At 47.2% G+C, this 13,820-nt stretch overlaps 2 protein-coding genes across 3 annotated transcripts; one reads left to right on the plus strand and one right to left on the minus strand.

Annotated features, from left to right (window-relative positions):
• Positions 1-217: 217 nt before the first annotated feature.
• usp44 (ubiquitin specific peptidase 44) lies at positions 218-5,818 on the plus strand. 2 transcript variants are annotated; one of them, XM_079183940.1, is made up of 6 exons: positions 218-282; positions 2,154-3,855; positions 4,374-4,572; positions 4,818-4,926; positions 5,279-5,526; positions 5,610-5,818. In XM_079183940.1, exons 2-6 carry the CDS (start codon positions 2,305-2,307, stop codon positions 5,732-5,734), a joined length of 2,232 nt encoding a protein of 743 aa, XP_079040066.1. In that variant the 5' UTR covers positions 218-282; positions 2,154-2,304; the 3' UTR covers positions 5,735-5,818. The 2 variants fall into 2 exon arrangements, with proteins under 2 accessions (XP_079040066.1, XP_079040067.1); XM_079183941.1 differs by having other exon boundaries at positions 4,821-4,926.
• A 1,990-nt stretch (positions 5,819-7,808) lies between these two features.
• Positions 7,809-13,735, minus strand: metap2a (methionyl aminopeptidase 2a). Its single transcript, XM_079183396.1, has 11 exons — positions 13,537-13,735; positions 12,304-12,399; positions 12,138-12,200; positions 11,880-11,982; positions 11,173-11,334; positions 10,832-11,013; positions 10,382-10,476; positions 10,194-10,290; positions 9,796-9,899; positions 8,934-9,049; positions 7,809-8,839 (listed from the first exon to the last, which is right to left on the minus strand). The coding sequence occupies exons 1-11, from the start codon at positions 13,715-13,717 to the stop codon at positions 8,587-8,589; spliced, it is 1,452 nt and encodes a 483-aa protein (XP_079039522.1). The 5' UTR covers positions 13,718-13,735; the 3' UTR covers positions 7,809-8,586.
• Positions 13,736-13,820: the final 85 nt, after the last annotated feature.

Genomic DNA, 13,820 nt, shown 5'->3' on the forward strand with positions numbered 1-13,820 from the left:
AACTACTAATTCATATAAATCACATAAAACTACAATACTAACATCTAAGAGTCTGACATTAAACTGATAAACAGCACAATGACAGTATAATATAACTTTAAACACATTGTTAAACAGAAGATAGGTGAACATTTTACACTCTCACCACGTCATCGTAAAAAAAACAACAACAACAACGTCACGTATCGAGGACGCGCTCGAGCCAACACCACGCGACAGGGACTTGACAAGATGGCGACCAGTTTAGAAACAGAGGAGTTACGGCCGTGAAGGAGAGGCTCGGTAATGCTGCTTTTATTTCCCACACACATTCATTTGTAATAAACGTGTAACAGCGGAGCCGATGGGGCGGTTGTTGTCGATTGAACTCAACCGAGCCGGGTTGTTTAAAGAGCCGAGCCGATGCGAGCTGACCTCCGGGACAACCCGTGAACTTGTTAGGATTATCGCAGCTAGCCCGGCAGGCTAATGCTAGCTAGCATGCTAGGCTAACGTTAGCCAGGGCTCACTAATCTCTTTAATAAATACAAGACAAACAGCAGAGCTGACACACGTGACGCGTGTCGTGAATTGTTGTATTTCAACCTGTGTTATGCATGTATTATGTTAGTATTGTTACAGTGGTTTATGTGCTCTTTTCTATACGATTTCAGTGTTTTGTAATCACTTCATAGCTGTATCAATTACACGCTATAGCGGTGGCTAGCTAACCGTAGCTTGGGAGAGGCAACGCTACTTTAAAAGTTGGGTTGTTTCGACACGTGTTGTTTTTGCTGTTATGTCGCACGGTTTGTCGAAAGGCCAGAGGAACTGGTTGTGTTTCGTTCTGGCTCGTTTACCCCGGGTTAACGTGCAGGCTAAGACCATGCAGTCCACAAGGACGAACCGGGCACAACGCGCGCTAAACTTGCTGATAAAACTTCAGAAACTCTGGAAAAAACCCTCAAAATAGTCTTCCACAATATTCACCCTCTACGAGTCAAACCTCGTGGGTGATTACTAACTCACAGGGTAGATAATCCTCCGCGCGGTACTCGTGTGGACGTTGAAGTTGCTGATTACAGTGACATCGAAGTGCCACGTTTATTCTGCACTTTTATAGCTCCTCGTGATGCCACCTGCAGAATCAACCCACATGATTACATGCTCTGTGCTCAACAGTGTGTCAATTAATTATTTCACAACAGCTGCAGACACTTAACAGCAGCACAATCCGATCAACATGCACTGGATAAATACGCCCCCTCCCACAAAATCACTGGTAACCAAACGCTCTGAGTCACACTTGTGTTACATGTCATGCATTAGACACTGGAGCAGAACGAAATGAAGTTAGAAACCTAATGTTTCCATGTACTCCCATCTTTCCTTCCCCCCCCCCCCCAGCAGTGACTTTTTCTTTCACTGGTTTCCACTCTTTCATTTCCCCCAGCAAAGGTAGTCCTGTACCCACACAAAGGCTGCACCACTTTGCAAGCTCAGTCCCCCCCTTTTGTTGAGTAATCTTACTTCTTTGACCTCAGTGGGGGGGCTGATAGGGCTCAGCCCCACTCAAGGATCCCCACTTTCTCTGCTGAGGTGCACCAACCCCCCCAGGGATGTGAAAAGAAGCCAGAGGAGGCTGAGTGGAGACTGATTGTTGGGTTTTAGATTGAGTTTAGTTGTTATTTCCTCTGGAGCTTATCAGCTGTCCATCACATCAGAAAGTGTTGTGCCATCTGGTTTTTATTTTATTTATTGGTTACTATCTCAGGATAAGCTCAAAGTCTTGTTGCTGGTTTCACATCCGGGTTCAACAGGTCATGTTAACTCACGCACCTCTCTGCGTTTCAGTGGAAGTGCCTGGCAACACTCAGTGCAGTCATGTTTATCAACTGGTTATTTATCTGTGTTTCTGTTAGGAAACCCTAACGCCTGCTCACCACCTGGCAGTTAACTGTGTGTAGCTATTGCCTCATAAAACAGAGTCATTGGAGGTTAGACGTAGAGATTTATTGTGTTTCCATGGAAAGAGCAGGATGTCATTATGATAGGAAACACACCAAATGTGTTTTGTTTAACAATATGTGTGGCCTTTAGCGGTAGATGTAGAACTTATAGATCTAACTCACTCTATTCGTCCTGACTGACCACATCTGTTCTCGCCCCTCTAGACGCCACCATGCCCGGGGAGGGTCCCATTTCTCATGTCATGGTGATATGAAGCCGGTGTGAAACATTGACACACACACACACACAGACTCACGCACAGACGGTCAGTTATTGACTGACTCAGCCGGCCAGCTCGGTAGGCGGGCGCGTGTGATGGACAGGTGTAAGCATGTGGGGCGGCTGCGGCTGGCCCCAGACCACTCTATCCTCAACCCCCAGAAGTGGCACTGCGTGGACTGCAACACCAGCGAGTCTATATGGGCCTGCCTGGGCTGCGCTCACGTGGCGTGCGGCCGCTACATCGAGGAGCACGCCCTGCAGCACTTCCAGCAGCAGCACCACCCGCTGGCTATGGAGGTTAATGAACTTTACGTGTTTTGCTACCTGTGTGACGACTACGTCCTGAACGACAACGCCACCGGAGACCTGAAGCTGCTGCGCAGCACGCTCAGCGCCATCCAGAGCCAGCGCTATGAGGTCACCACCCGCAGTGGACGCACCCTCCGCTCGGCGAGCACCGCCCCCGATGCCCTCATGCCATCGGGTGCCCGCGAGCTGCAGCTGAGGGACGAGGACAGGATGTTCACGGCGCTCTGGCACCGACGCAGGGCGCTCATGGGACGTGTCTTCCGCCTCTGGTTTGCGCTGACGGAATGTGGAAAGAAGAGGGAGGAAGAAGAGAGGAAGAGGGAGGAGGAGGAGGAGCAGAAAAGGGAGTCACGGGAGAGGAGGCGGGCTGTAAAGAGGCAGCTACAGGAGGAGTTGGAGAATGCCCCTCTCAGGAAGAGCCGCCGTTTACGCTGGAAGAGCAAGAGAGTGGCTGAAGCGGCGGTCTCAACGCCGTCTCAGAGGACGCGCAACAAGACAAAACCCCCCGTGACCCCGCCTCTCACCCGCAGGCCAAGGACTCAGAGTCCTGTCACCGTTACCCCCAGGAGAAGTGGAAGAACGAAAAAGGTCCAACCAACTCCCAAACCCTGCACCCGTTCGTCCACCTCCAGATCTAGGCCCAAACCCCCCTCAGAGACCCCCTGTTCTGCCCAAACGCCTGTTCTCCGTAAGCAGGGTACCAAACAGGGCGGCTCACCCTTCAAACGACGTCCCACGGTCACTCCTGGAGTGACGGGCCTGAGGAATTTAGGCAACACCTGTTATATGAACTCCATCCTGCAGGTTCTGAGCCACCTTCATGTCTTCAGGGAGTGCTTCCTGCGCCTGGATCTGACCCAGGCACTGGAGCTACTGGCGTCCGCCGTCCACGGCCAACTGGCAGGGAAGGCCCCGTCCATGTCGCCCCTGATCCAAAGGAGGGGGTTCCAGGCCAGTTCGGGTTCTGGGTCCGGGCTGAGCGGCGGGGCGTCCCGGACCCGCAGCATGGAGCTGATACAACCCAAAGAGCCCAGCTCGAAGCACATCTCCCTCTGCCACGAGCTGCACACCTTGTTCCAGGTGATGTGGTCGGGCAAGTGGGCGCTGGTGTCGCCTTTTGCCATGCTCCACTCGGTGTGGCAGCTGATCCCGGCGTTCAGGGGCTACGCCCAGCAGGACGCTCAGGAGTTCCTGTGTGAGCTGCTGGACAAAGTGCAGCACGAGCTGGAGAGCACCGGCAAGCACACCACCACAGCGGGAGTCCCACAGAAACGGCTCATCAAGCAGGTGCTCAGTGTGGTCAACACCATCTTTCATGGGCAGCTCCTCAGCCAGGTACGACACACACACACACCCACACACACACATCCTATCACTTTACATCTTTAAATGGAGGTTAAGCTTCCAGCGCTCACAATCAGAGGAGCAAAACATCAGAGGAATAGTTGCTTGTTTTCTAAATAAAAGCACTCACTTCTTGACGAACAAATCCCTTTTTTATGTGCTTACAGTGTGATTGTTAGACCTGGTTTAGCACTTTTAGAAACGGATGATATTTGGATGTATACGAGTTAAAGTTCAGCATCACTTTAACGTGTCTGATGGAGGAGAAACATGTAGAGAGTTAGTGTGAGGACAAGAGATTAGTGTCTGCTTGTGGAGGCTGAGACACCTGCTCCTGCTGAATAGAGGTCTGTGTAGTGTTCAGGGGGCCTCGGCCCACTTTTATTTATTTAATATCGTTGCTAAAGTATCAAGAGACAACAGCGCACAGGGTGGCCAGGACAGAAGGAACCATTGGGGGTTAGAATAATATTATATTATGTCTTTGATTCCCTCCCTCTCATCTGCAGGTGACGTGTCTGGCCTGCGACCATCGCTCCAACACCGTGGAGCCTTTCTGGGATCTGTCTCTGGAGTTCCCCGAGCGGTACCACAGTAACAGCCGGGAGTCGGCCGCTCACGCCTCGTGCCATTTGACTGAAATGCTGGCCAAGTTCACGGAGACGGAGGCGCTGGAGGGAAACATCTACGCCTGCGAGCAGTGTAACTGTGAGTTTAGATCACGTAAACATACACAAACATTTTATCTGTTAACGCTCTCTGACTGTCTCTCTGTCTGTCTCTATCTGTCTCTGAAAAATGTATCAAATAGTCATAAGAACTATTTACACATTTATTAAATAATAAATAAGTTCTACCGAGCCGATCCTTGCACACAAAGCTGAGGCGACGCTCGGTGGAGTGACGTCACTACTGCGCTCTGTCAACTCTCTTCTTCTTTGTTTTTGTTGCAGCAGCTCGACGGCGGTCCTCCTCCAAACCGGTCCTCCTGACTGAAGCACAAAAACAGCTGATGGTCCACAAACTGCCTCAGGTCCTGAGGCTTCACCTCAAACGCTTCAGGTAGGATCCTGTCGCACCAGAGACAGTCGGTCTCTGTAGAGACTTGTCAATCAAAGCATCCCTTGCTTTATGGTCTGTTTGACTCTAAATGGACCATCATTTACTAAATGAACATCATGCTGTATTGAAGAAGACTTGAAATTGGAGATTGTGGCCAAAAACTCATGTTTACAATGTTTACTGAGGTAATAAATCAAGAGAGAAGTAGAGTCATTTTCTCATAGACTTCTGTAAAACCAGAGGAGTCGCTCCCTGGTGGTCAGTAGAGAGAATGCAGCTTTAACTCATGAAGCGTTGGCTTCACTCCTGTCCCTTAAACTACATTGCTTGCTGTCTTGCGATCGGTCCTCAGGTGGTCCGGGCGGAACCACCGGGAGAAGATCGGAGTCCACGTGCGCTTCGATCAGCTCCTGGACGTGGAGCCCTACTGTTGCAGAGAGCCCAAAATAGTGCCCTGCTCCGGCCCCAGCAGTCCCGGCAGCGCCGCGGGCTCGCCACGCCCCAAGCACTTCCTGTACGACCTCTCCGCCGTGGTGATGCATCATGGGAAGGGCTTCGGCTCCGGCCACTACACCTCCTACTGCTACAACACAGAAGGAGGTGAGCGAAGAAGCAGGATTTGATTGGTGCCTCTCTTATAAGTATATTTGTCTGATCACTGATTGGTTGTTGTTGTCCTGCAGGCTTCTGGGTTCACTGTAATGACTCTAAGCTGAATGTGTGTTCGGTAGAGGAGGTCTGCCGTGCACAGGCCTACATCCTCTTCTACACACAGCGAGTAACTCAGGACAAAGACCGGCCGCTATAGGACCACAATCCCCTTCATCCTCCTCCTCCTCAGCACATCGCTCTCTCTCTCTCTCTCTCTCTCTCTCTTTGGGCATTTTTATATCCTGGGAGGAAAAAGGTGTTTTTAAAAACCCGGTTCTGCTTTGTGAACTTTTTGTATACTTCTTGTACATGCTGTTTATATGTAGGTATTTTTTTAAAGAGAAAATGGTGACATTTGTGATTTGTGTACAGGTGTATTTTAAGAGTATCAGCCAAGACGTGTCTCCGTAGCAGCCAGCAGGTCCTACAGGTGCATTCACATACCTGCCTACCTGCGCCTGCTGGCTTGTTGATTGTAAATGTTTTTGTTGAAATCAACTGAAAATGTCTCTGTCACTTTAGATAGTCGTCACAGAACTGGATGTAGGGTTGTCAAGTCATTCACTCACTAGAGACGGCCTCCCGGTGGCCAGAAATGCACTAATTTCTATAGAAACGGTTGTTAGCTTTTTGTTTAAAAAAAAAAAAAGAAGGGGTTTATAGTTAAAGATTTGTACACAAGCAGATGAAGTGTATTCTTCTCTCTGAAGTTCTCCTGGGTCTGTCAGACCTCAAGCCAAAGCCTCGGAGGAAGCATATGGAAAAACCTCTCAGCATTTCCAAAACGTTTGCTTTGTTTTTAGAGAACCGTCGCCGAGCCAGACGCACACTAGTGTTCTAGTAAAGTGCCCTTTCCTTGAGAGTATATTTTTATAGCTCGTATCGATTCAGCAGGAGTGGAATCTGCACCCAGACCAGCATTTAGATATGAATGTATTTTTATACGATCCTCCTCAGAGGGTTTTTAGACGACATCGACTGTTTTTTAAAGGTTTTATACAACCGCTGATTGTTCGAACACCACCAGCAGTTATGACTGTTCCTTCACCAATGAGTAGTGTTTGTGTACAATGCTGTATTTTATCTCCTGTCCACATGTCTGCCGTGTACACAGATTGATATTTATCTCCATACTGGAGAGAAACTGTACAACATAAAAGGTATTCTCCACCTCGACCATGTTCCCTTCAAAGCACACTTCATATCCTTCATTGTCGGACACATTGATGGCATTTTGTTTTGGTTACTACTCTATGGATCTATGTGTGAGTGTAAAGTTATGAAAGTTATACTATGCAAATTGTTACCTCAATTTCATCTAGAGAAAATTACCTCAATAAATGAGAATATTTTTTCATTTTTCTACAAAAGATGCCGTGTCTTTGCTTGTTCGCAGTTTGTACAAAAATCCTCCAAAGTCTCTACTCTACCATCAAGTATTTCATGATGCACTGACTTCAGATCATGTCAAATAACTTCAGAGAATATGGAGAAGTGTCCTCTTTCCTAGAACAGGTTAAAGTGGGATACACATGCTCACTTATATACAAAGCTCTGAGATGTTACTTCAGCCTCGAGTACTTCATGTGCACCAAGGGAATTGGGCGTAATCGGATATATACTAAACACAACACACTGCGTATTATATACTTGCATGAAAGTACAATTTACAGTGTTTTGCTCGGATCACAACTCTGTTACGCGGAGGTTGAGGGCCACAAAGACACGGACGGGTGAGAACGCTCCTGAATAAAAGAGGTTAGAACTATAGTGGAGGGGATGCAGGTATTCCTGTAAGTGTTCTAAGTAGAGAGCAGAATAGACTAGTCAAACAGTGTGAGATTTAGTGGAATGCATGAAATCCCAGCTCAGTAACAGACGCCGACATCTGTTTAAAGGAGACTATTATCATCCTCATGTGACGGGAGTCGCATGAATAAGCAATTAATCCTGCAAATAAACCTGTTTTTCTGTATATTTGTCCAAACTCCCAACTAGGTCCCTAGTGTTCTATACGTTGAGGGAATATAGAAACTCTTAAAAGAAACTAAAAAGTGGATTAAATTACAATGAATATATTAGTTGCACCCTCTGAAGTTAAACTACTTACTTTAGCGATGATAGTTTAAGTCTAAATCTTTGTTTCTGACTTTAAACAGGTAACCGATGGTTAAAAGGTTTGTTAACTAATAGTTAAAGCTCTGGATTAATCGAACACGACAGACCCAGAATGCGCAAAATCATTTTAATCAACTCTTATTTTTTTTTCTTCTTCTTCTTCTTCTTCTTCTTCTTCTTCTTCTTCTTCTTACAAAAACATTTCCAGGGAGTTCAAAATGAAGCCTTTTTGTTACACTGGGGAACAAACAGAGGCCGCCACGATTTCAAAGATATTTTACAAATATCAGAGAAACGATGAACAGAGGAGGAGCCAGAGTGCAGAGGCCCCCCCCCTCCCCCCAGAAGCCAAACATACAGCTGCAGATGCACGGTGTTTGGGAGGATTTGAGCTTTGGCCATGCAGAGGCTGAACCACCTCTTAGACCCGTCAGTAGGAGTTGTGCTGAATTTAACTGGAGCACTAAAGTACTGGAGGGTCAGAGTGGAGCCATAGAAAAATTAAAGAGGGAGGTATGAGGGTGTGTCCCTCGCTCACCGGCTCTTTGAATACTTGGGGGGGGGGGTGCACTATATTCAGCAGCAGCTTAAATAAACATTTTATTGTTTCTGTAAAATGACAATACTTCCTCCAGCAGAAACCTGTTGGCTTGTTTACAATTTCTGTAGCTGTGGCGGATGACGAAGAACTCTGAGAGCCGGTCCCTTCTTCCGTGCAAGCTGTGAGTGGTGCATTGTGGGTAGAGTACAGCAGTATTTGGCATCCCTCAAAAGCCGCCCTGAGGCGACAGCGTCCCGTTTAAGAAGCTCTTTTTTTGGGGGGGTCTGGAGGTGCTGTGTGGTGGAGGTGACGGTGGGTGTGCGGTTGTTTTAAGGGGTCGGTTCGGAGCATCAGTAGTCGTCTCCTCGGCTCACCACCTCCTTGCAGGTGGGCCTGAGCAGGATGGTGTGCTCGAACTGAGCGGTGTAGCAGCCCTTGGTGTCACAGAGCGGAGGGTAGGGGTCCACGATGCCCAGGTCGCACAGGTTCTTCAGGGCCATCAGGTACTTGCTTTCGCCCAGGCGGTCCAGCCAGCGGCGGCAGAACGCCAGCGTGCCGAAGTTCTCGTTGATAACATTCAGCAGGTGCTTCGCTCGGGGAAGCCTGGAGGGGAAAAGGAGGGAAGCAAACACCAGTTATTGCATTCAGATCTAAATGGGTTTCAGGACAGGAATGAATCATGCAGACAAACGGTTACCTGATGGGGACGTGGCCGACATCAAAGTTCTTCATGTAGTGAGAGCACTCCATGTCGTCGTGGACCATTCCTTTACCTGTGCTGCCGAAGGTCTCGATGGCGTAAACTTCTCCCTCCTGCAGGTGAAAACAATCAGTCAGTGACGGGACGACCGCTCAATCGGAAAAAGCCATTTAGCTACATTTCTAACATTTCAGGCTTTACTTACAGATACAGAAATCATAGAAAATCTGAGGCATAATATTCCTAGGAAGAATGGAGAACAGGTTCCAAATAGTCCGATCCATCGGGATTATTTGCCTCCGAGTTCATTGATTCCTTTTATCGACGCCGCCATGTTTTTCAGACAGTTGCAAAAACGTCAAACACAACAACAAGGAGAAAGTATTGGCCGTCACAGTTTCATAAATAACCTAAAGTATTTTTACACTTCTCAACAGGTGTGGACGGTCACTCGGTGTGGGAGGATCCCCTCGTGGGACCTCCCCCCTGGTCCTTAGCGGGGCGCATTTCCAGGTCTGCTTGGAAAGGCCCGGGGTGAAGGTGCATCGCGGCTTTACCTCCCCCCTCACCTGGACCTTCACCTATCCGTGTTTATACCGGCACCAGACACAGATGGTGAGCTACAAGCACGCGCAACGGTGTTGGTGCTGATGAGTGCTTGAGCCAGGGCCCCCCCCTGCTCCCTATATTTAAACATGCTTCTTTGTCATGGGTAGACACAATGTCTACCCATGACACTGAAAACCTGCATCAGGAATCTATTAGGAGCCGGACTGATGAGCAGAATCTTTTAATTCCTACCCCTGTATGCACCGAGAGAGATACAGTGAGAGAATGACGACGGTCATTATCAACTCACCTCCATTCTCGTTGCTTCTCCTCCTTTAACGATGGGCACAGTCTTGCCGGCGTGTATTCTGTACTGACCGATTGAATGACCGTTCAGGTTTCGGATCGGCTTCACTGGAACGGAAGAAAAAAGGTTCATAAATAAACAGGCAACAAGGTATTTTGATGCATTACTACGTCAATGAATTAACATCGAGGAGTGAAGCTATTGTGCTGCTGCGATTGACTGACAAACAGTTTGTAAACACACAGTTTAACCATCACCGTGTGAAATAATGTTCTGGTAACGATGGTTTACAGACTTCAGAGCGGTGGAAATTATATTAATGATTAAAAAAGACCTCGATCGGGATAAAGACCAGATGAACTTGATGTGGCGGTCTCTCCGTTGCAGTTGGAAGAACCTACCTTGGTATGTTTTGCCATCGAGCTCGACCTCGTAGGACTCCATCACTTCTTGAATCGCCTCTCCGACGTCACACAGACGCACGTCAATGCCGGCGTTCTGCAACAAACAAACAAACAGGAAGTGATGAGCTTCAGGCGGTGCACAGATACAAACGCATCAGAGTGGAGCCTGTCCGTGCAAGTCAGACCTTGATTCCAGTATTGGTGGCGTCTTTCACGGCCTCCAGCAGCTTGTCATACTTTGGATTAAACGTGACAGTGAAGGCACAGTCAATGATTCTCCCTGCAAACAGACACCGAGCAGAGAGCAGAGCATCGTTCAGTCCATGAGGTACAAGCACAGTTTGTTCCTCGTTAATCGTACTCAACAGCAGACATGTTGGATGTCTCTCTGGTCATTTGTTTCCATAAAAGGTGCAGGATTTAAATATTGCAACGAAAAAGAAGACTACAGAAGCTGCTTCAGATGTCTCGACTCAGTCGTTCTGCACTTACAACAGCGATCGATGTTTGGAACATTATTGCCGACTCAAACTGTTCAGTGTAATGAATTAACTATCAGAGTCAAGTTCCATGAGCCTGACGATGTAATGAAAGTAAACCATGAGCTGCATCGCAGCACTTAATTCCTGCGGTACCGTTAATGTGCGTGCCGAAGTCGATCTTGCAGACGTCGTCGTACTGCAGGACGGTGGTGTCTCCGGCGTTGGGAGTGTAGTGGGCAGCGCAGTGGTTGAGGGAGCAGCCGGTGGGGAAGGCCAGACCGGCGTTCAGACGGTCCTCCTTTATCAGCTTACGAGAGCAGTCCTCCAACCGCTCACTGAGGGGAGGGGCCAGAGATAAAGGGAGAATAAAACAGTATTCTTAACGATACGTTAGCTAACTCCCATCATTCTTTTCCTTACTTATATTTGGGGACTTTTACTGATAATGATAATAACACAGATGAAGTGGATCGCAGGTATTAAAGCAGCCTCACCAGATCTCGATCATGGTCATGCCGGGTTTCATGAAGCCGCGGACGTGCTGGCGGACTTGTCTGTGCGCCTCAGCCGCCTGTCTGAAGTCGTTCCAGACCTCCTCGTTGGCTTTATCCAGCACCCGCTTCTCTTCGTGGGTCGTACGCCACGCCGCACTGCGACTGGGAGAAGAACACAACGACGACAACGCGTTTAGATTTCTGGGCCTCGAGGCGAACGGCTTCACTGGAGGTGGAGCAATTCTGGACCGTCTGAAGTGAAAGTAAACGCGTTTAAGTCCCAGTGAGGTGTGGAATACAAGGGTTTTTTTTAAGAAGCAATGATTATATTTTGATATAAAAATAAGAAAGAATTGCCTTTTTGTAATCTCCTGTACTTAAATTGTTAAATAGGTGCACAGTATGACTGGTGATGTGTTCTCAAAGGGGTTAAAAAGGCAATTTAATCTCAACTTTAACTCTGAAGGCAGTAACTGGTTTTACAAGATAACAAGCTGCACCACCCTCGACTCGTCTGGTCAGCTGACCCGGCTCAATGGGTTCATCTGCACAGAAGCTCACAGTGTAGAGCTGTAGACGCCTGCAAGACCATCACAAACCTGTTTAAACACGACTTTTGAGAGCAGCCAACAGTTTCTTTTAAACTATGATCTAAAGATACTAGCCCAAATATGAGTATGGTGTAGTTGTGTGTGCGCTCCTCTTACCCGTCCTGTAAGGTCGGGTATTCACACTCCTGTCCGATGGGGAATACTCCACTTGGGTATAAGTCACAGATGGGCACAGACGGGATCTCAGTCTGAGATTTGGCTGGAAGGACAAAAGAAAACACTCCATCAACGACAAACACGATGCAGTAAAACGTCAACCAGGGACAGTTATTACTCTTTATAACCGATAATATAAAACATTCAGGGATACTCTTTACAGCTCTGCAGCATTCACAAAATAATAGATCAACTCACGTCCTTTCTTCTTCTTTTTCTTCTTCTTCTTTTTCCCTGCAGAGTTTTCTCCATCGTCTCCATCTGTGTGAGTGAAAACACTGAAGTTACATCAGCCGTCAAGTGCGAATCTCGACATTGTTTTCGTAAGAAGATATAAGAGCTATTTATGGTGTGAGACAATCACCTTCCTCGCCGTCCTCCTCTTTCTCTTTGTCTTCTATCGCCTGCTTTTCCAGCTGTTTGGCCACTTCGGCCACTCCATCGGCCTCCGCCTCAGTGCCTGCAGCAATGAGAACATAATCAACGACAAGCACACAATGACAGTCCTATACGCAACCGACTAGCAGCGGTTAAATAAGCTCAAAGCTGCAGCTGTTCTAACTAGGGATGCTACAGCGTTGAGTCAACATCAGCAAATATACGGCTGTTAATATAATTACGTGACACTATTCTGCACAAACACCACTTATCTCTACGGATGTAGCACTCACTTCCTAAAAGTCTAACACGTTTTACTCTTTATTCACAAATAGATATTAAAAAGTTGTAATAATACAACAACATTAAGAAGAGCATGTGTATGTATACAGGGATCATAGATTCATAATGTTAACACGTGGTTGATGTATGAAAATAAATCTTATGGGTTTTTCTTGACTTGCATAACAATTTTGGCAATTACGAAACAGGAAAACTTGGCTGAGGCTCAAGGAGGACAGTTATATCAGCACACTCGTTGTGTTTTCTCCCAATATAAACAGTGTGTTACTTTAAATGTGGGCCGTGTTAAATGTCACTGTTCCTACATTAGACTGCGGCTGAAGTCTGGCATGTTTTATAAGGCCTGACAGGCGCCACAGAAACACCACCCACACCGCCCTCTTCAACCCGCATGGCTAATGAGGAGCAAAGTCAAGTTAGACACGTTTCAGCACAACCTTTCCGGTGGGATTTTCAAAAATAAATACCTGCGAGAGTAGACGTGTATGAAGTGATAAAACATAATACAGAACATGCAAACGCGAGACATTGACAATCGCACCAACATTATTGCTAATTTATACAATAATTTTTATTAAGGCGGAAGTTGTAACAAGTATGTGCTGATTATTAGTGTTAAGTTAAAAACATAAATACAAAATATTGTTAATTAAATGTTACCTTGCAAAATTTCATATTTCATCTGAAGGATAAATAACAATGTAATGGTCCTTACAAATTATATTCTAGTTAATAAATTGTCCAATAACGCAGTAAAAAATATATATATTCCCACAAGCGAAGACTTGGCTACCTTTATTTTGAAGGCCATCACATTATTTCCGGGTTAGTCACAGCTAAGTGCGGCTAACTAGCTATAAAAAGAAACATTAGCTCTGCTAGCCTGTTAGCAAGAAACTGGTCGAGCCAGCCTCACCTGTCGTTGCGGACTTGTTCTTCTTCTTCTTTTTCTTCTTCTTCTTCGCTGTCTCCCCCACGGGTTCGGCCTCTTCTCTGTCCTCCGCCTCCCCGTTCTGCTCCCGGCCCCGGACTGGTATCTGGTCCGGTATCTGGTCCGCTACCTGCTCCGAAACCACGTCCGTAACCACGTCCGCCATGATCGCGGGCGCTGCTGGAAAAGGAAGCGCGAGGGACTGTGGGAGTGCTGTGTGTGTTGCTGCCTTCAGAGCCCCTCGTTAATTCTATGATTGGTCAATAATA

Source organism: Pholis gunnellus, assembly GCF_910591455.1.
Source record: "Pholis gunnellus genome assembly, chromosome: 22".
Classification (NCBI taxonomy): Eukaryota; Metazoa; Chordata; class Actinopteri; order Perciformes; family Pholidae; genus Pholis; species Pholis gunnellus.